Source organism: Heterodontus francisci, chromosome 13 (assembly GCF_036365525.1).
Source record: "Heterodontus francisci isolate sHetFra1 chromosome 13, sHetFra1.hap1, whole genome shotgun sequence".
NCBI lineage: Eukaryota > Metazoa > Chordata > Chondrichthyes > Heterodontiformes > Heterodontidae > Heterodontus > Heterodontus francisci.
The window spans coordinates 96099939-96113601 of record NC_090383.1 but is presented as its reverse complement, the minus strand read 5'-3'; the positions used below and the strand labels follow the sequence as shown (position 1 = coordinate 96113601).

General features: G+C 40.2%; 1 protein-coding gene across 3 annotated transcripts in view; it reads right to left on the bottom strand.

Moving 5' to 3' along the window:
- Positions 1–13663, bottom strand: part of LOC137376519 (tetratricopeptide repeat protein 7A-like) — a 319646-nt gene that overhangs the window by 249369 nt on the left and 56614 nt on the right. For all 3 annotated transcript variants that reach the window (XM_068045223.1, XM_068045224.1, XM_068045225.1), the window contains exons 6-8: positions 10098–10176; positions 4983–5149; positions 1348–1411 (exon numbers count right to left, since the gene is read on the bottom strand). In XM_068045223.1, coding sequence (XP_067901324.1) covers positions 1348–1411; positions 4983–5149; positions 10098–10176 — 310 coding nt within the window. The remainder of the gene's footprint in view (positions 1–1347; positions 1412–4982; positions 5150–10097; positions 10177–13663) is intronic.

The window sequence follows — 13663 nt, the reverse complement described above, 5'->3', positions numbered from 1 at the left end:
CAGCCGCTAGCTCTAGGCCATGCCGCTTCCCTCCTCTCGCCCACTCGCTCCCATATTACATCAGTCTCCACGCATCGCCCAAAGGAGGAAAGCGGGCCGCAAGGGGGGACGGGGCTTTGTAGGAGCGAGCGGCCGAGGGGAGGAAGAGAACAGGATGGTGCAAAGCGAGGAATAATCGGTCAGGGGAGCAGCGAGCGGCTGAGGGGAGGAAGCGTCAGTCCTGGAGCGAAGAGGGAGAGCTCCAGCCTCAAAGTCTCCCATTCAGCCGCTTCCTCCAGCCCAGTGAGGGGCTGGATACCCAATGATGCTTTATCGCGCATGCACGAAGATGCACCTGACGCAGATATGCGATGACGGATATGTCATCCCGCACACGCACCACTAAGTCCTGGCAAGATGTAGCTGCACACGTGCACAACTTGGTGCATTCTGATTATGCCAGCGGGCCGTTGTGTTGTCAGGAATCACTGTTTCACTATAGTCCACCCCCTTTTCATACGAAATCACTCACTGCTTTTTTATGCACCCTCTCAAAAAGTCTGGATACCCTTCTAATAGCTAGTGGTATCTGACAATTGCATTTTAACGTCTTGGTACAACATCTGTGGACTTATATTATACTGTCCTGACTATAAAGCTAAACATTCAATTAGCTTTAAAAAATGCTTTTCCACATTGTCTAGCCAATTGTACTGATTCTGCGCAAACTCCTTTTCCAATTTCTTTGTCTAATTCCAATATATTTACTGTATATTTATATTACACGTGTTTCACCCAAAGCCGATGCTTTGTACATTTACATATTTCCGGCTTCAAAATGAACTTTTAGTATCTGGCTGCAATCTTTTGGGGTTTTTTTATTTTTTAATATTTTTCTCTCCTCTGCTTGATCCATACTGGGGTACAATCCCACAGATACCAAGCTCTCCAGTACCTCACTTAAGTGCTTAATCTTGATATAAAAATCGATTGCTTGGCAGTTGGCTTTTCAATTATTAGGAGATGGGAGGCATCACAGCCAAATGTCTTTTATTTTCTTGGCCCCAACATCCACAAATTTTCTAGCAGGAGCAATGAGATAGCAACAGGTGGTGGTGGTTGTACTCTACACAATTAATTTGGCAGAAAGCAAAGAATTTGTAAAGTCAGTAAACATTTCATCACAAGAGAAAGAGATTTGTAGCGGCAGGCCGTTCTTTCTTTTTTTTTAAAAAAGGCTCTATATCAAAAATGCAGCTGAGTTTTTCCTGATGGCTCAGTTGATAAGTGTACACCCAAGTGCATGAAAAATGTATTCTTCAACAGAAAAGATTAGAATTTTTATTCTTAGTTAACAGTGTAGCTTACCATCGACTCACTGATTAGGAGGAGGAGGAGTGCTTCTTCAACAATGTCCCGTGGGCAGAAGAGACTGAAAAAAACAAATACTGTACTGAACTAGGTTAAGTTCATACTGCATGATTTCTTTCTTTCATTGTCAGAACAAGGCCAGTAACTAAAGACACTATGTATGATTCATCAAAAATGCCGCCTTTGAAAATAGCATTAACACATAATTCGGTACCTTTCAATGAGCATACTGTGAAGCACCTTTACATTTGCTCTCCGTTCCCTCACTACACACTTGATGATTAAAAGATACAGGCACTCAAGGGTTCAGTGCACAAATGCACCATTTGGTGCAATTTTGATCTGTATAGACCAAGATAAATCCAGCTTTGATTGCTGGTCTGTGCTGAGTTGGCTGATCTCAGCCACAGCACGGTGAGGGGTAATATATTAGATCTCAATGGCTTTCGGCCGAGGGGGAACTAAAAACCAATGGTATTTTTGCTCATGTTCTGTATCTAATAATAACTGGTGGTGTTTGTATGTCAGATGAGAACAGGATCCAGCACAATTGCTGTACCCCTATATTGTCAAACAGCTTGCTGTTATTATGGTCAAACCCAAGGAATAGACAGAGGCCAACAATGGCCCATGGAAAAGGGGATGATAGCAGTCAGTAGAAGAAATAATGATTATGTGCTTTATGTTTTAAAAAAGGAGGCCAATTATAAAATATGATTGAAAACTCCCTTCCTTCTCACCTTCCAAGATTGCAGTCCCAGTTGAGATGCACTAATGTCCAGACCAGAAACCGAATCTGGAACCTTCAGCTCTACATGGCTCAAAACACAGCGAGTGGTGCATTCACTCACTGAGGAAAACTTTTATTCCCTGTAAATTTTTTTTAAGGACTCCCCTTGGGCTGCCACCTCCTTCCTCTACAATGTTTTTGTTCTTCCCCCATGGTGGGGGAGTCAACGTTATTTGATAACATCGAGCTATGAAATTATATTGTAAATGACAATTATTAAAAAGTTTTTTTTAAACTTTCTTTTTTGCAAAATAACCAGAGTACAATAACAGAGGACATTGCAGTATAAAAAGGTCAAGAAATGTGAACCATGAATGATAATAGTATAAATAAATATAAATTAAACTCAGATATAGAGCTGACAAAGACGCCATTGATCCTCGAGAAAAGGTTCAGCATAAACAAACAAAAAGCAAATTGACAAAATCAAATTAATCCAGCTGAGTTAAAACAATATGAGGAGTTAGACAAATGTAACTCTTAATATTCCTGTGTCTGGAGATCAAAAGTGCAATCTTCTGTTATTGCCTTCTACTACACCCAATAGAGGAGTTAACATAAATCATCGCCAACTCTAGTTCAAAATGATAATTCCACATTTAACACTTTGATTTTATGATGCAGAGCCTTTACACGTGCAAAAATAACTGGGTGTGGGATTTATTAATTGTCATGAGAAAGCTCCCTCACAGTGGTCCAATGTTGCTTTTATAGCTACATTTTTGTCTCCTTTTCTGCACACACTTGTCTTCAAAGGAAACTTCAGCATTTCAATGCACTGAGCCAGATTGGTCTCCACTTATGGCCAACGTGCGTCAGCTGTGGCTCAGTTGGTAGCACTCTTACCTCTGAGTCACAAGTTATGGGTTTGGGTCCCACACCATGACTTGAGCACGAACATCCAGGCTGACACCAGTACAGTATTGAGGGAGTGTTGCAGTCTCAGAGATACCGTCTTTCAGATGAGACATAAACTGGGGCCTTGTCTACCCTCTCAGGTAGATTTAAAAGCTCCCATAGCACTATTCTGAAGGAGATCAGGGGAGTTCTCCCCTATGTCCTGGCCAATATTTATCCCTCAATCAACGTCACAAAAACATATTATCTGGTCATTACCACATTGCTGTTTGTGGGAGTTCGTTGTGCACAAATTAGCTGCCGCGTTTCCTACGTTACCGCAGTGACTGCACGTCAAAAGTACTTCATTGACTGTAAAGCACATGGGACATCTGGTGGTTTTGAAAGGGGCTACATAAATGCAAGCATTTTTTTTTTTTTAACATTACTGTCTACTTTGGCCAAGCTCCAGTACTTAGCCAAGTGACCTTTTTTAATGGAAGCCTAGAAAATGAGAGTTGATAGGTTGTTGGAATGAATTAATTCTGCCCTGGCTGAGATCAGCTAGGTCAGCAAGACTAGGGATTGAAACTGGGATCTTCTTACCCATGGTACCTTTCCATGCAATCACAAGAGGTGTAATACCTGCCCCTTACCTCCTCTCTCCTCACAATCCAAGGCCCCAAACGCTCCTTTCAGGCAAAGCATCGATTTACTTGTACTTCTCTCAATTTGGTATACTATATTCGCTGCTCACACTGCAGTCTCCTCCACATTGGGGAGACCAAAGCAGATTGGGTGACCGCATTGTGGAACACCTTCGCTCAGTCTGAAAACATGACCCTGAGCTTCCTGATGCTTGCCATTTCAACACACACCCCTGCTCTCATGCCCACATATCTGTCCTGGGCTTGCTGCAGTGTCCCAGTGAACATCAACGTAAGTTTGAGGAACAGCATCTCATTTACTGATTAGGCACACTACAGCCTACCAGACTGAACAGTGAGTTCAATAATTTCAGAGTATGACTGGCCCCCCTATTTTATTTTTAGTTTTAGTTTTTACTTTTTTAAAAATTTTATTTTAGTTTGTTTCATCATTCATTTTTTACCACGGTTTTTTTTCATGTTTGTGCTTTTGGCCAGGGCTGTTCATTATTGTCATTTAATACCTTCTCTGCATTAACGCTTTGTCTTTCACCACACCACTAACACACTTTGCCTTTGCTCCATGACTTTCTGGTCAGTTATTCTCTGTGACCCTCTGTCCTATCAACACCTTCACTTTTGTTATCTTTTGCCCCACCCCCGCTTTATTTGCTTAAAACCCATTACATTTCTAACCTTTGCCAGTTCTGATGAAAGGTCACTGAGCTAAAATGTTAACTTGGCTTCTCTCTCCACAGATGCTGCCAGACCTGCTGAGTATTTCTAGCATTTTTTGCTTTCATTTCAGATTTCCAGCGTCTGCAGTATTTTGCTTTTATTTTATCTTCTTACTCTGTTATTCCTATGTGTTACATCTCAAAGTGAAAGTGCCATTCATTGATCAACGTCACACCTTCCATCATCATGGGAAATGCTACATCTTCAAGTGCAATAGGATTATCTTCCCCTTGAAGCAGAACTTCTACCCCATTATAGCAAGATGTGGGAAAAAAATGAAATATCAAAACTATGGGAGAAGAAATTGTATTTGTTTGCAGCATGCTTAGCAAGTTAACAGGAATGAGCTAGTCTGCTGCGTTTTTATTCTGTGTGTACACGTGCATAAGGAAGACTAGAATTCGGTATTGTGATACTGTTGCTGCTTTTCTTTGGTATGTGGGTGCATGTTGTGGGAGGGCATAAAAGGAAAATGACTTCTATTTGACCTAACCCAAGGCTAATGAAATCAGCTGAACATTCTTTGTCATGGAGGATGACAAGCACTTTCTGTCTAAAAATATTGCTTCATATAATTTGCAAATGAATACAAAACATTATGCATAAACAAAATCACATACTTGTCTCCTTGGTAGAGCTGAGGACCAGTGGTTAGAGCAGAGCTAACACTTAGAAAAGGTCCACTTTCCTCATTATTAAGATCAGGAGGTGGGTCTGAAAATGGATTCCAGTAACTGTCTTCACACAGACTGTGCAGAAGCACCTCAGCCAGTTGCTTAGCTATTGTCTGAGAGAAAACAATAAAGTTGTTTTAAAATATAAACACCATACTAACGTGAAGCATCTAAAAATGCCCCAATAAAAGACAATTAACAGTACATTTCTAATTGCTTTAAAAAAGAGGACTAGATGAACATGTGTTTAAGTATAAGACTGAAAGGTTAAGGGATGAGTATAGACAAGAAATAATCCGATACTCTGTGGAACACTTTGCTTTTTATGCTACTGTGATCAAAATATCATCCGTGGGAAAAAAGTCAGTCAGTCTTAAATAATGGAGCTGTAAATTTCACTCAGTTTGTGGGTCAGGAAAGAATTCTGCAGAACGTAGTTCAGAAGTATAAATAGTATGGATAGCACCCATGGTACCCAATCAATGCAAGAGGTAGCCTGGATAGTGTTATGACCGAGGTGGGAGGGGTGCACTGGTTTTTCTAGTTCCACTTCTCCACAGGTCACGACATATATTTAAATGTCTACCCAGTTACAGATACAGTCAATCATAGACTCTACTCTTTATCCCAGAATAAAATACACCAACCAGGTTACTTTAATAAACAACAAAATTATCAGTTTGTTATAAAACAAGACATAACCAGTAACAAAGCAAAGCATTAACACAGTGAAATATAAAAATTCTCTATTACCTTAGCCACACACATACATATAGTTAACCAAAAAAAAAAAAAGAGATTTTCTTTTTAGAGCTCCGTTGCAAAAAAAAAGACAAAAAAATACTTTGGCCAAATATTTGCTAATTCTTAAAGGAGAAAAAAAATGGAAAGATGTCAATTGTCCCTTTTTGGTTTGGCGTCCCAAATACTAGGATTTTTCCAGAACAGTTCTTTTCAGGCAATGTTGAAGATCGGTTTGGCAGGTTTTCCGGGCAAAATGCGGCATCAGGGGTTTCTGGCAGGCCTTTCAGGAGGAATGCAGCGTCTATTTCTCCATTTCCTACACTCGCTTCAGAGAGTTTCTCAAAGAGATGGAAAAGCTGGGAAGCTTTTCAGAGAGATGGAAAAGGCTGAGCTGGGGTGACTGCTCTCTTGGCTGATTTTTAAAACTCCTTTCAAAACACTCCACATCCCAATTCAGTGTCCAAAGCAAAACCAAAAACAACATCAAGAGTCAAGCCTCCTGACCCCTGTAAATCTTGACCTGTCATTTCTGCGTAAACATCTTCCCCCGGTTAAAAAAGCCCCCAGTTGGGTATTTATCTGAAGACAGGTGACTTCTAGCAAATGTTTTCAAACAAGACCTCTCAGTGTCCCTTCAATGACCCCAGTGAAAAAACATCCATGGAATCCTTTTCAGTTTTCCCAAATAAAACAATGTCCATAATTCTAAACTACATGAGTCCTCAAAAAACTCCACAAAATATATCACTCATAAAAATAGGCACAATAGCTTTTTCTAATTCCATGACTTTTTATGTTCTTAAATAAATTAAGAGTATTAGCAATATCCAAATAATCTCAGCTTCAAAGCATAATGAAAGCTTTTTAGTTCAGAGTTTGCTCAGTAGCAGCACTCTCACCGGAGTCAGAAGGTTGTGGGCTCAAGTCATGCTCAAAACTTGAGCACATAATGTAGGCAGTACAGAACAAGTGCTATGTGGTCTTTTGGATGCGATGACATTAAACCAGAGCTCATCAGCTCTTTCAGGTGGGTGCAAAAGATCCCATGGCGTCAAAGAAGAGCAAGAGTTCACCCAACCTTTATTGCTCAACCATCATTATTAAAACAGATGAACTGGTCATTTTTCGCATTGTTGTGTGTAAGTGAACTGCCGGATGTCTCTACATTAAGACAATGACTACACTTCAAAAGTATTTCATTCGCTGTGAAGGGCTTTGGGACATCCTGAGGTCATGATAGAACTTACATTTATATAGCATCTTTCTTTCACAAAATACGAATGGAATGGAATGAGACAGTGTTTTCTGAGTAATCAGCAAGGTCATGGACGCTTCCCAATTTAATGTTATGAGGCGTTTCCCCAATAACTGTGCAACCCTAGTGTGGAACTGAGCCACACAGATTAGTAAGGTCTTATACACACCAAACTAGAAAACTAGCAAAAAGTTGGCCAATAGATTCAAAAACACTGATACAATCACAAAATTCTGGCTATTCAAGAAAAGCCCTGTATATAGATCTATAACATATGAAAACAAGTAGATTTATGGGCTTTTCAACTAAAGCTGCAGGTATATCCAACATTTCTTGTATTGGAAAATAGTAAGCATGCGAAAGCCTGAAAGGGAAGTCCATATGTTGATATGGACAAATTGGAGATGCAATACAATACAAATTGGAGATGCATTTCAAGAGCGATCTAAGGACATGCATCCCTGGAAAACGTTGACCTTTTATTTTTAAAATATTCTGTTTTGTTTAATTCGAAGCCATTTTATACTTCATAATTGACTCCTTTACATTTTTAACCTTAAAAAAGGAAAAATAAAACAGCATTTGGATTTTCCAAAGACCAACTAGACCATCACTTTCCCAAAATGTTCCTTGACAATCTCACATCTAACTTCAGTGTCCTTGATCACAGAGACACGTACCTTACCCAACTCACACCCTTTCACAGAAACTCCTGCCCTCCTCCAAGCCAGTTCAAGTTGGTACACTTCCTCCACTAAAGCCGGGATTATTTCCGTCCTCATTCAAACTGACAATCTGCTTTCCTCTAGTTAAAAATGGCACTATTTTCCTTCTCAGTTCACGACATCTCTTTTTCTCTATTCCCTCCAGATAATCCTGGCACTCTCCCTTCCCACTCCCTCGCAGTTAATGTTATGGGAACAGAGGAGCAGGGGTAGGCCATTCAGCCCGTCGAGTATGCTCCACCATTCAATTAGATCATGGCTGATCATCTACCTCAATGCCACTTTCCCACGCTATGCCCACATCCCTTGATGTCATTAGTATCCAGATATCTATCGATTTCTGTCTTGCACATGCTCAATGATCGAGCTTTCACAGCCCTTTGGGATAGAGAATTTCAAAGATTCACCACTCTCTGTCCTAAATGGCCTACCCCTTATTCTGAGACTATGTTCCCTGGTTCTGCATCCACCGTCGCGCCCTGTATCACAGCTCATTCTTTGAAATGCTGGAGAATACATAATTCTCCTTTCTCTCTAAAAAAAAAAAAAACAACTTGCATTTCTATAGCGGCTTTTAACATAGAAAAAAAAATTGTTAAGGTGCCTCAAACCCATTTTCCCTCTTACCTTCACTGCCATCCATTTGTTCTCCTTCATTTTTATTTCCCCTTTCATCACTTGGAGTCTTTCATACTGTACACGGGAACTCTATTCTCATGAGGATTCCCATCTACAGTACACAGTGGCCAGTATCTATTCCATTAGCAACAGGGCTGCAGGCTCAGTACTGAGGAAGAGGAAGTCCAGTATGCTAAGAATCAGCATGTTCAACGCCCTGTCTGTGCCAAGTTCTGTGATCTCACATGAAGTGGTACCTGGTCTGGTCTGAATTGGCTTCCATGTGCCTAGGCTTGCTGGGACAAAGCAAGCTACGGGTTTCATTCCTGATTCATATCCAGTGACTCCTTCTAGAAAGTGCTCATGTCAACATTGGATGAGGAGAGGATCAGATTTTGCTGTAATGTTCTTTCAAGCTCCAAATCCAGATAACCCTAGAGACGAACTGTCTAAGCTTACAATTGAAAAATAGTCACTTGGGTGAGCTACTAGAAGCGGCTAATATTCATGGGGTCATGGGTCATACCTTAGCCCGTTCAGAAGAGAAGTGGTTAAAAACAGATTCTTTAAAAATCTAATTATTCTTCTAAAGAGCACAAATAGCCACTGGTAAGACTTGCAAGAAGGGAAAATTTGAATCTTCTCCCTAAAGATAATTAAACAAAGTTTCAAACCTGACTAGATTGAAAATAAAAATGCAGAAGTTAGTAACAGAAAATAAATGATTAATAATAGAAGTGGTTAAGGAACATCTTATTAACACCACCTACTGGAGTGAGAGTGTATTTACTCCAAACAATGAATCATCTGCACAAATAAAACCTTTTACATTTGCTTTACACTGTATTTCAACTCCTATTCTTGGCTACTTTATGATTTCCTTTAAAAAGGAAGAGAAGAGGCAGGAAGAATAAAATGTAAGTCTTAAACTAATGCAGCTTCACAGTTACAGGTATATTAACAAGTATTCACTGAACATATTCAGAAAATTGTGGATATATTGAGCCAAACTGACCACACCAATGCTTCTTTGGCAATGTATAAAATTAGCCCCACTTTACCGTTACATCACTAGCATCCAATCAAAAGAAGGCTGCATGAACTTAGATCTCAAGCTCCAACATGTCACTATTTACACAAATAATGACTAGACTGAATTGACTGTAATCATGCATCTCAGAAATTGCAAGCTATTTAAGTAGTGTGAAGTTATTGGTTCTGTAAATGAGAACAAGGCCATGTGAAATACCATTGAAATTAATGAGAAAAGTCTGTATAACCATGTGAAGCTCTTCAGGCTAGGGTATTTGATTGCTGGAATACTTATCACCTCTTGGCAGTTGAGGTTGCCTGATCAACATGTATCACTTCAACTTGCAGCTAATACAAGCTTTTATAAACATTATTGAAGAATTATTGCTCCACCTCATGGGAATAGCCAGACATACAACATTATGACATTGAGCTCAGGCTGCACTATGCATCATCGATTGTTCTGTGTGACATAAATTAATTGACAATAGTGCCAAATGGAACAGTGAGAGGGGTTGGGGATAATGCACATTGTCCAAAGCTGGCAGGTTGCGGTGGAGTTAAGGTGGCACATCTGTCCATATGGAGGTCCACAGACTTGACTCTTGCTTTTCATTTTAAAGAATGTGCTTAATATGATTGGCTGCTTCAGAAATAAAAACATATAAAAATGTCTTTCTGCCATACCGTTCTGAAATTCTGTGTGGCTCTCGTTTCCATAGCTCTTAATGTTTCCCGAATTCGTTTTACTCCCTTGACTATGTTCCTGTGAGAAAGAAACACAAGAGATGTGTTGCTGTGATGATTCTGAAACATCGTTTCCCTAGATTACAGCAGTAGCTACACTTTAAAGGTAATTAATTGACCGTAAGTGCTTTGAGACATTCTGGCATTGTGAAAGGCATTATGTAAATGCAAGTCCTTTCTTTACTCCTGTGCCTTTCAACAATCACTGAAAGTTAGTAAAAGGCCTATTTTAGTACCCTGCCATCTCCAGCTTATGAATGCTGAGTCCTAAGAAATTCCTTTTCCTGAGATGCTAATCCAAAGTACATTCAACTCTGAGTTACTGGGTGAATTACATGAAGATGTTGTCCTATATAAGCACCTACACAAGAACACATACATGTAGGAACAGAAAAAAAGGCTATTGGGCCAAGAAGCCCAAAATAAATAAAAATAAAAGCCAGTTCATGACCTATCCTTTCAACATATCACTCAACTCCTTCTCTCTCCCCAGTAACCAAACTAAATGTCTCTTGAAACAATCAATACTGATGCACACCAGATGCCACTTACAGCATTTGAGAGACCATTTACCATCAGCTTGTTTATCCAGGCGATTAAGAAAGATTAAGTGATTCCATATTCAATCATTCCTCCACCCAAAAAAGTACGGACACTAATATAAAACCACAAAGTCAAGTTTACCCACTTGTCCTTTGGTATTCGATTTCCAGTGTAAATATTAGATATCCGCTACAAAGTCACCCTCAGAATTTATCAATTGCTTACTTCAATACACTTCGTTATAGGTGTTGTTCATGATATGCGAAGGCAGATTTGAAATGGGTACATCTCCAGCAATCCATGAGGTCCGTGTATATTCAGGGTATATTAACACAATTAGAATAAGAGAACCATAGAATGATAACAGAGAAGACGGCCATTCCGTCCATGCTGGCTCTTCAAAAGAGATATCCAATTTATCCCACTTCCCTGCTCTTTCCTCATGGTGCTAGAAATTTCCCCCTTTCAGTATTTATCTCTTTTGGAAGTTATTGTTGCATCCATATCCACCAATCCATCAGACAGTGCATTCTAGATCATAACTCTCTGCAAGAGAAAGGAAATGCTCATTTTATTTCTATTTCTTTTGCCAATGACCTTAAATCTGTGTTCTCTGGTTACCGACCCTTCTGCCTCCGGAAACAGTTTCTCCATACCATATCAAAACACTTCACCATTTTGAACACCTCAAATAAATCTCCCCTTAACTTACTCTATTCGAAGAAGAAAACCCCATTTTCTCTATTCTCTCCACGTAACAAATGCCACATTGCTTGTACCGTTCTAGTACATCTTCTCTGCATTCTCTCCAAGGCCTCGACATCCTTTCTAGCGTGTGGCACTCAGAACTGGACTCAATACTCCAACAGGGGCCTAATCAGTGATTTATAAAGGAATAGCATAACCTCCTTATTTTTGTACTCTTTGCTTCTATTTATAAAAGCAAGGAGCTGGAAGCTTTTAACAGCCTTCTCAACTTATCCTGCCACCTTTAAAGATTTGTGTACATACACCTCCAGGTCTGCCTGTTCCTGCACTCCCTTTGAAAACTATACCATTCCACATCAATATGCTTCTCTACTTCCTTGGATTTCATGGCACACTGTAAACCATTCCTTAGGCAGGCAATCTATTCATAGCTCTGTAAAACACCAGGAGGTAGGCCAGGAAAGGTGACCAGTTGATTCACCCATTCGCTCTATCCAATTTAAGTACTACTTTCTCAATTTTTGTTATGTGTTGGCTTGCACTTAACATTTTTGATAGCTCAATGATTTCTTTTCAAACTGTTTCCTATTTGTATTGCTGTAATCTCAACTACAATGGTTCCATTAGTTTTACATCTTCAATCTTGAAGACATCTGACAGAATGATGAAGCTGCAGTCTAAATGCTTCCATGTAAATGAAACAAAAAAAAAAGAATCTCCCAATATTTGTGTGCTGTGTATAAAAAACATTAAAGTTGTGCTACATGCTGTAAGCATGAGACACAGACAATCTGCCACTTGCGTTGGGAGTTTTGTTGGCTGGACATTTGAATCAACTACTAAGAGAATTGTGAAGGGCAAACACATTAGCACATAGTTTACTGTGGTAGCACAGCCAACAATGTTTGCTTAATTAGACTTGCCTTGCATGTTCAGGTTTTTGAAAGATTTTTGTGTACCAAAATGCTGAAAGTGCGAGCTGATAACATTGGAGAGAGAGAAACAGGGCATCTGGGACATTAGCGAACAGGGCAAGCAAAACTGCGTATGTCTTTAACCAATCAGATTGAAGGACTGCAAAATTAACAGTGCAAGGACTGAGAATGGTGTAAACTAGAATGGGTGAATTTAATGCTAAATCAGAGAGAAATAAATAGGGAAAAAAGACTGGATTAGGAGAGAGAAAGAGACAGAAAGAAAAGTAAAATTAAAATTTTAGATGTTACATTTTTACAAGAAGGAATGAGAGTCCATACTGGTAATAGTTGATTTTCAGTACCAGAGAAGTTGACTGGCAGTAATAAATACTTAGCACCTCATTTTCCACACTTAACCTTGTATCAGCCCTAACGTGAAGTTGCTGTAGCATCTGTGCACAAATAACTGTGAATGTCATTAGCCTCATGGGTATGTTGACTTAAAATTACAGACAATGTCTTATCTTCTCATATTTCAAATGTTTTCACCTTTCTCCCTCACCCACCAAAGGTAGTGATTTACACCGCAGTACAATTCCAAAAGCATTGACAATTCGCCAGTTTATTGCCCAAATGGCCAGTCTTCTGTTTGAACCATGACAGGGAGCATCAGCCGGCTTCTCCATCTTGTAAGCATCATAGTACAGCATGATCCTGTCCCCTCCTGATGCCCACTTTCCAACAAGAATACAAAAAAGGATTAGGATCCAGAGCTCCGGCTTATTTCTCCCCTTCCTACCCCAGATATCTGACACCAATTTCAAATTCCTACTGCTACCCAGCAGAGATCAACTAGTTCTGCAGAAACAAGGGCTGAATTTTCACCATGGAGGCAAGAAACAGCAGCCTGGTCTGTTTTGGGGACAGAAACCCACCTCCAGTGGGGAAACTGATTAAAGTTCAGATTTTCATGGGGGGGGGGGGGGGAAAGAGAGTCCTTAATTGATATGGAACAAGTTTCCTGTCTACTTAGAGCCAGTGGAGGGCAGGAATGGAGGTGAGTCAGATGAAGTGTGGGACTCATTTAGACATCAGAGGCTGCTGGTTGCCCTGAGGGAGAGATCTGCAGTTTTTGCCAAAGCCTTCCACTGCACCAGAGGGAAGCGTGATGTCTCAGAAGAACTGAAGGCCTGACACCCAGGGGTAGGGCTGCCCCTCGCTTAATATGGCGACCTGGATCTAATGCTGGAGGCCGTGAGGGAGAGGAGGGAGGTTCACTTCCCAGAGGGTGGCAGGTGGAGGTCACCTCATCGTGCAGCAGGGGCACCTCTCTGTTCA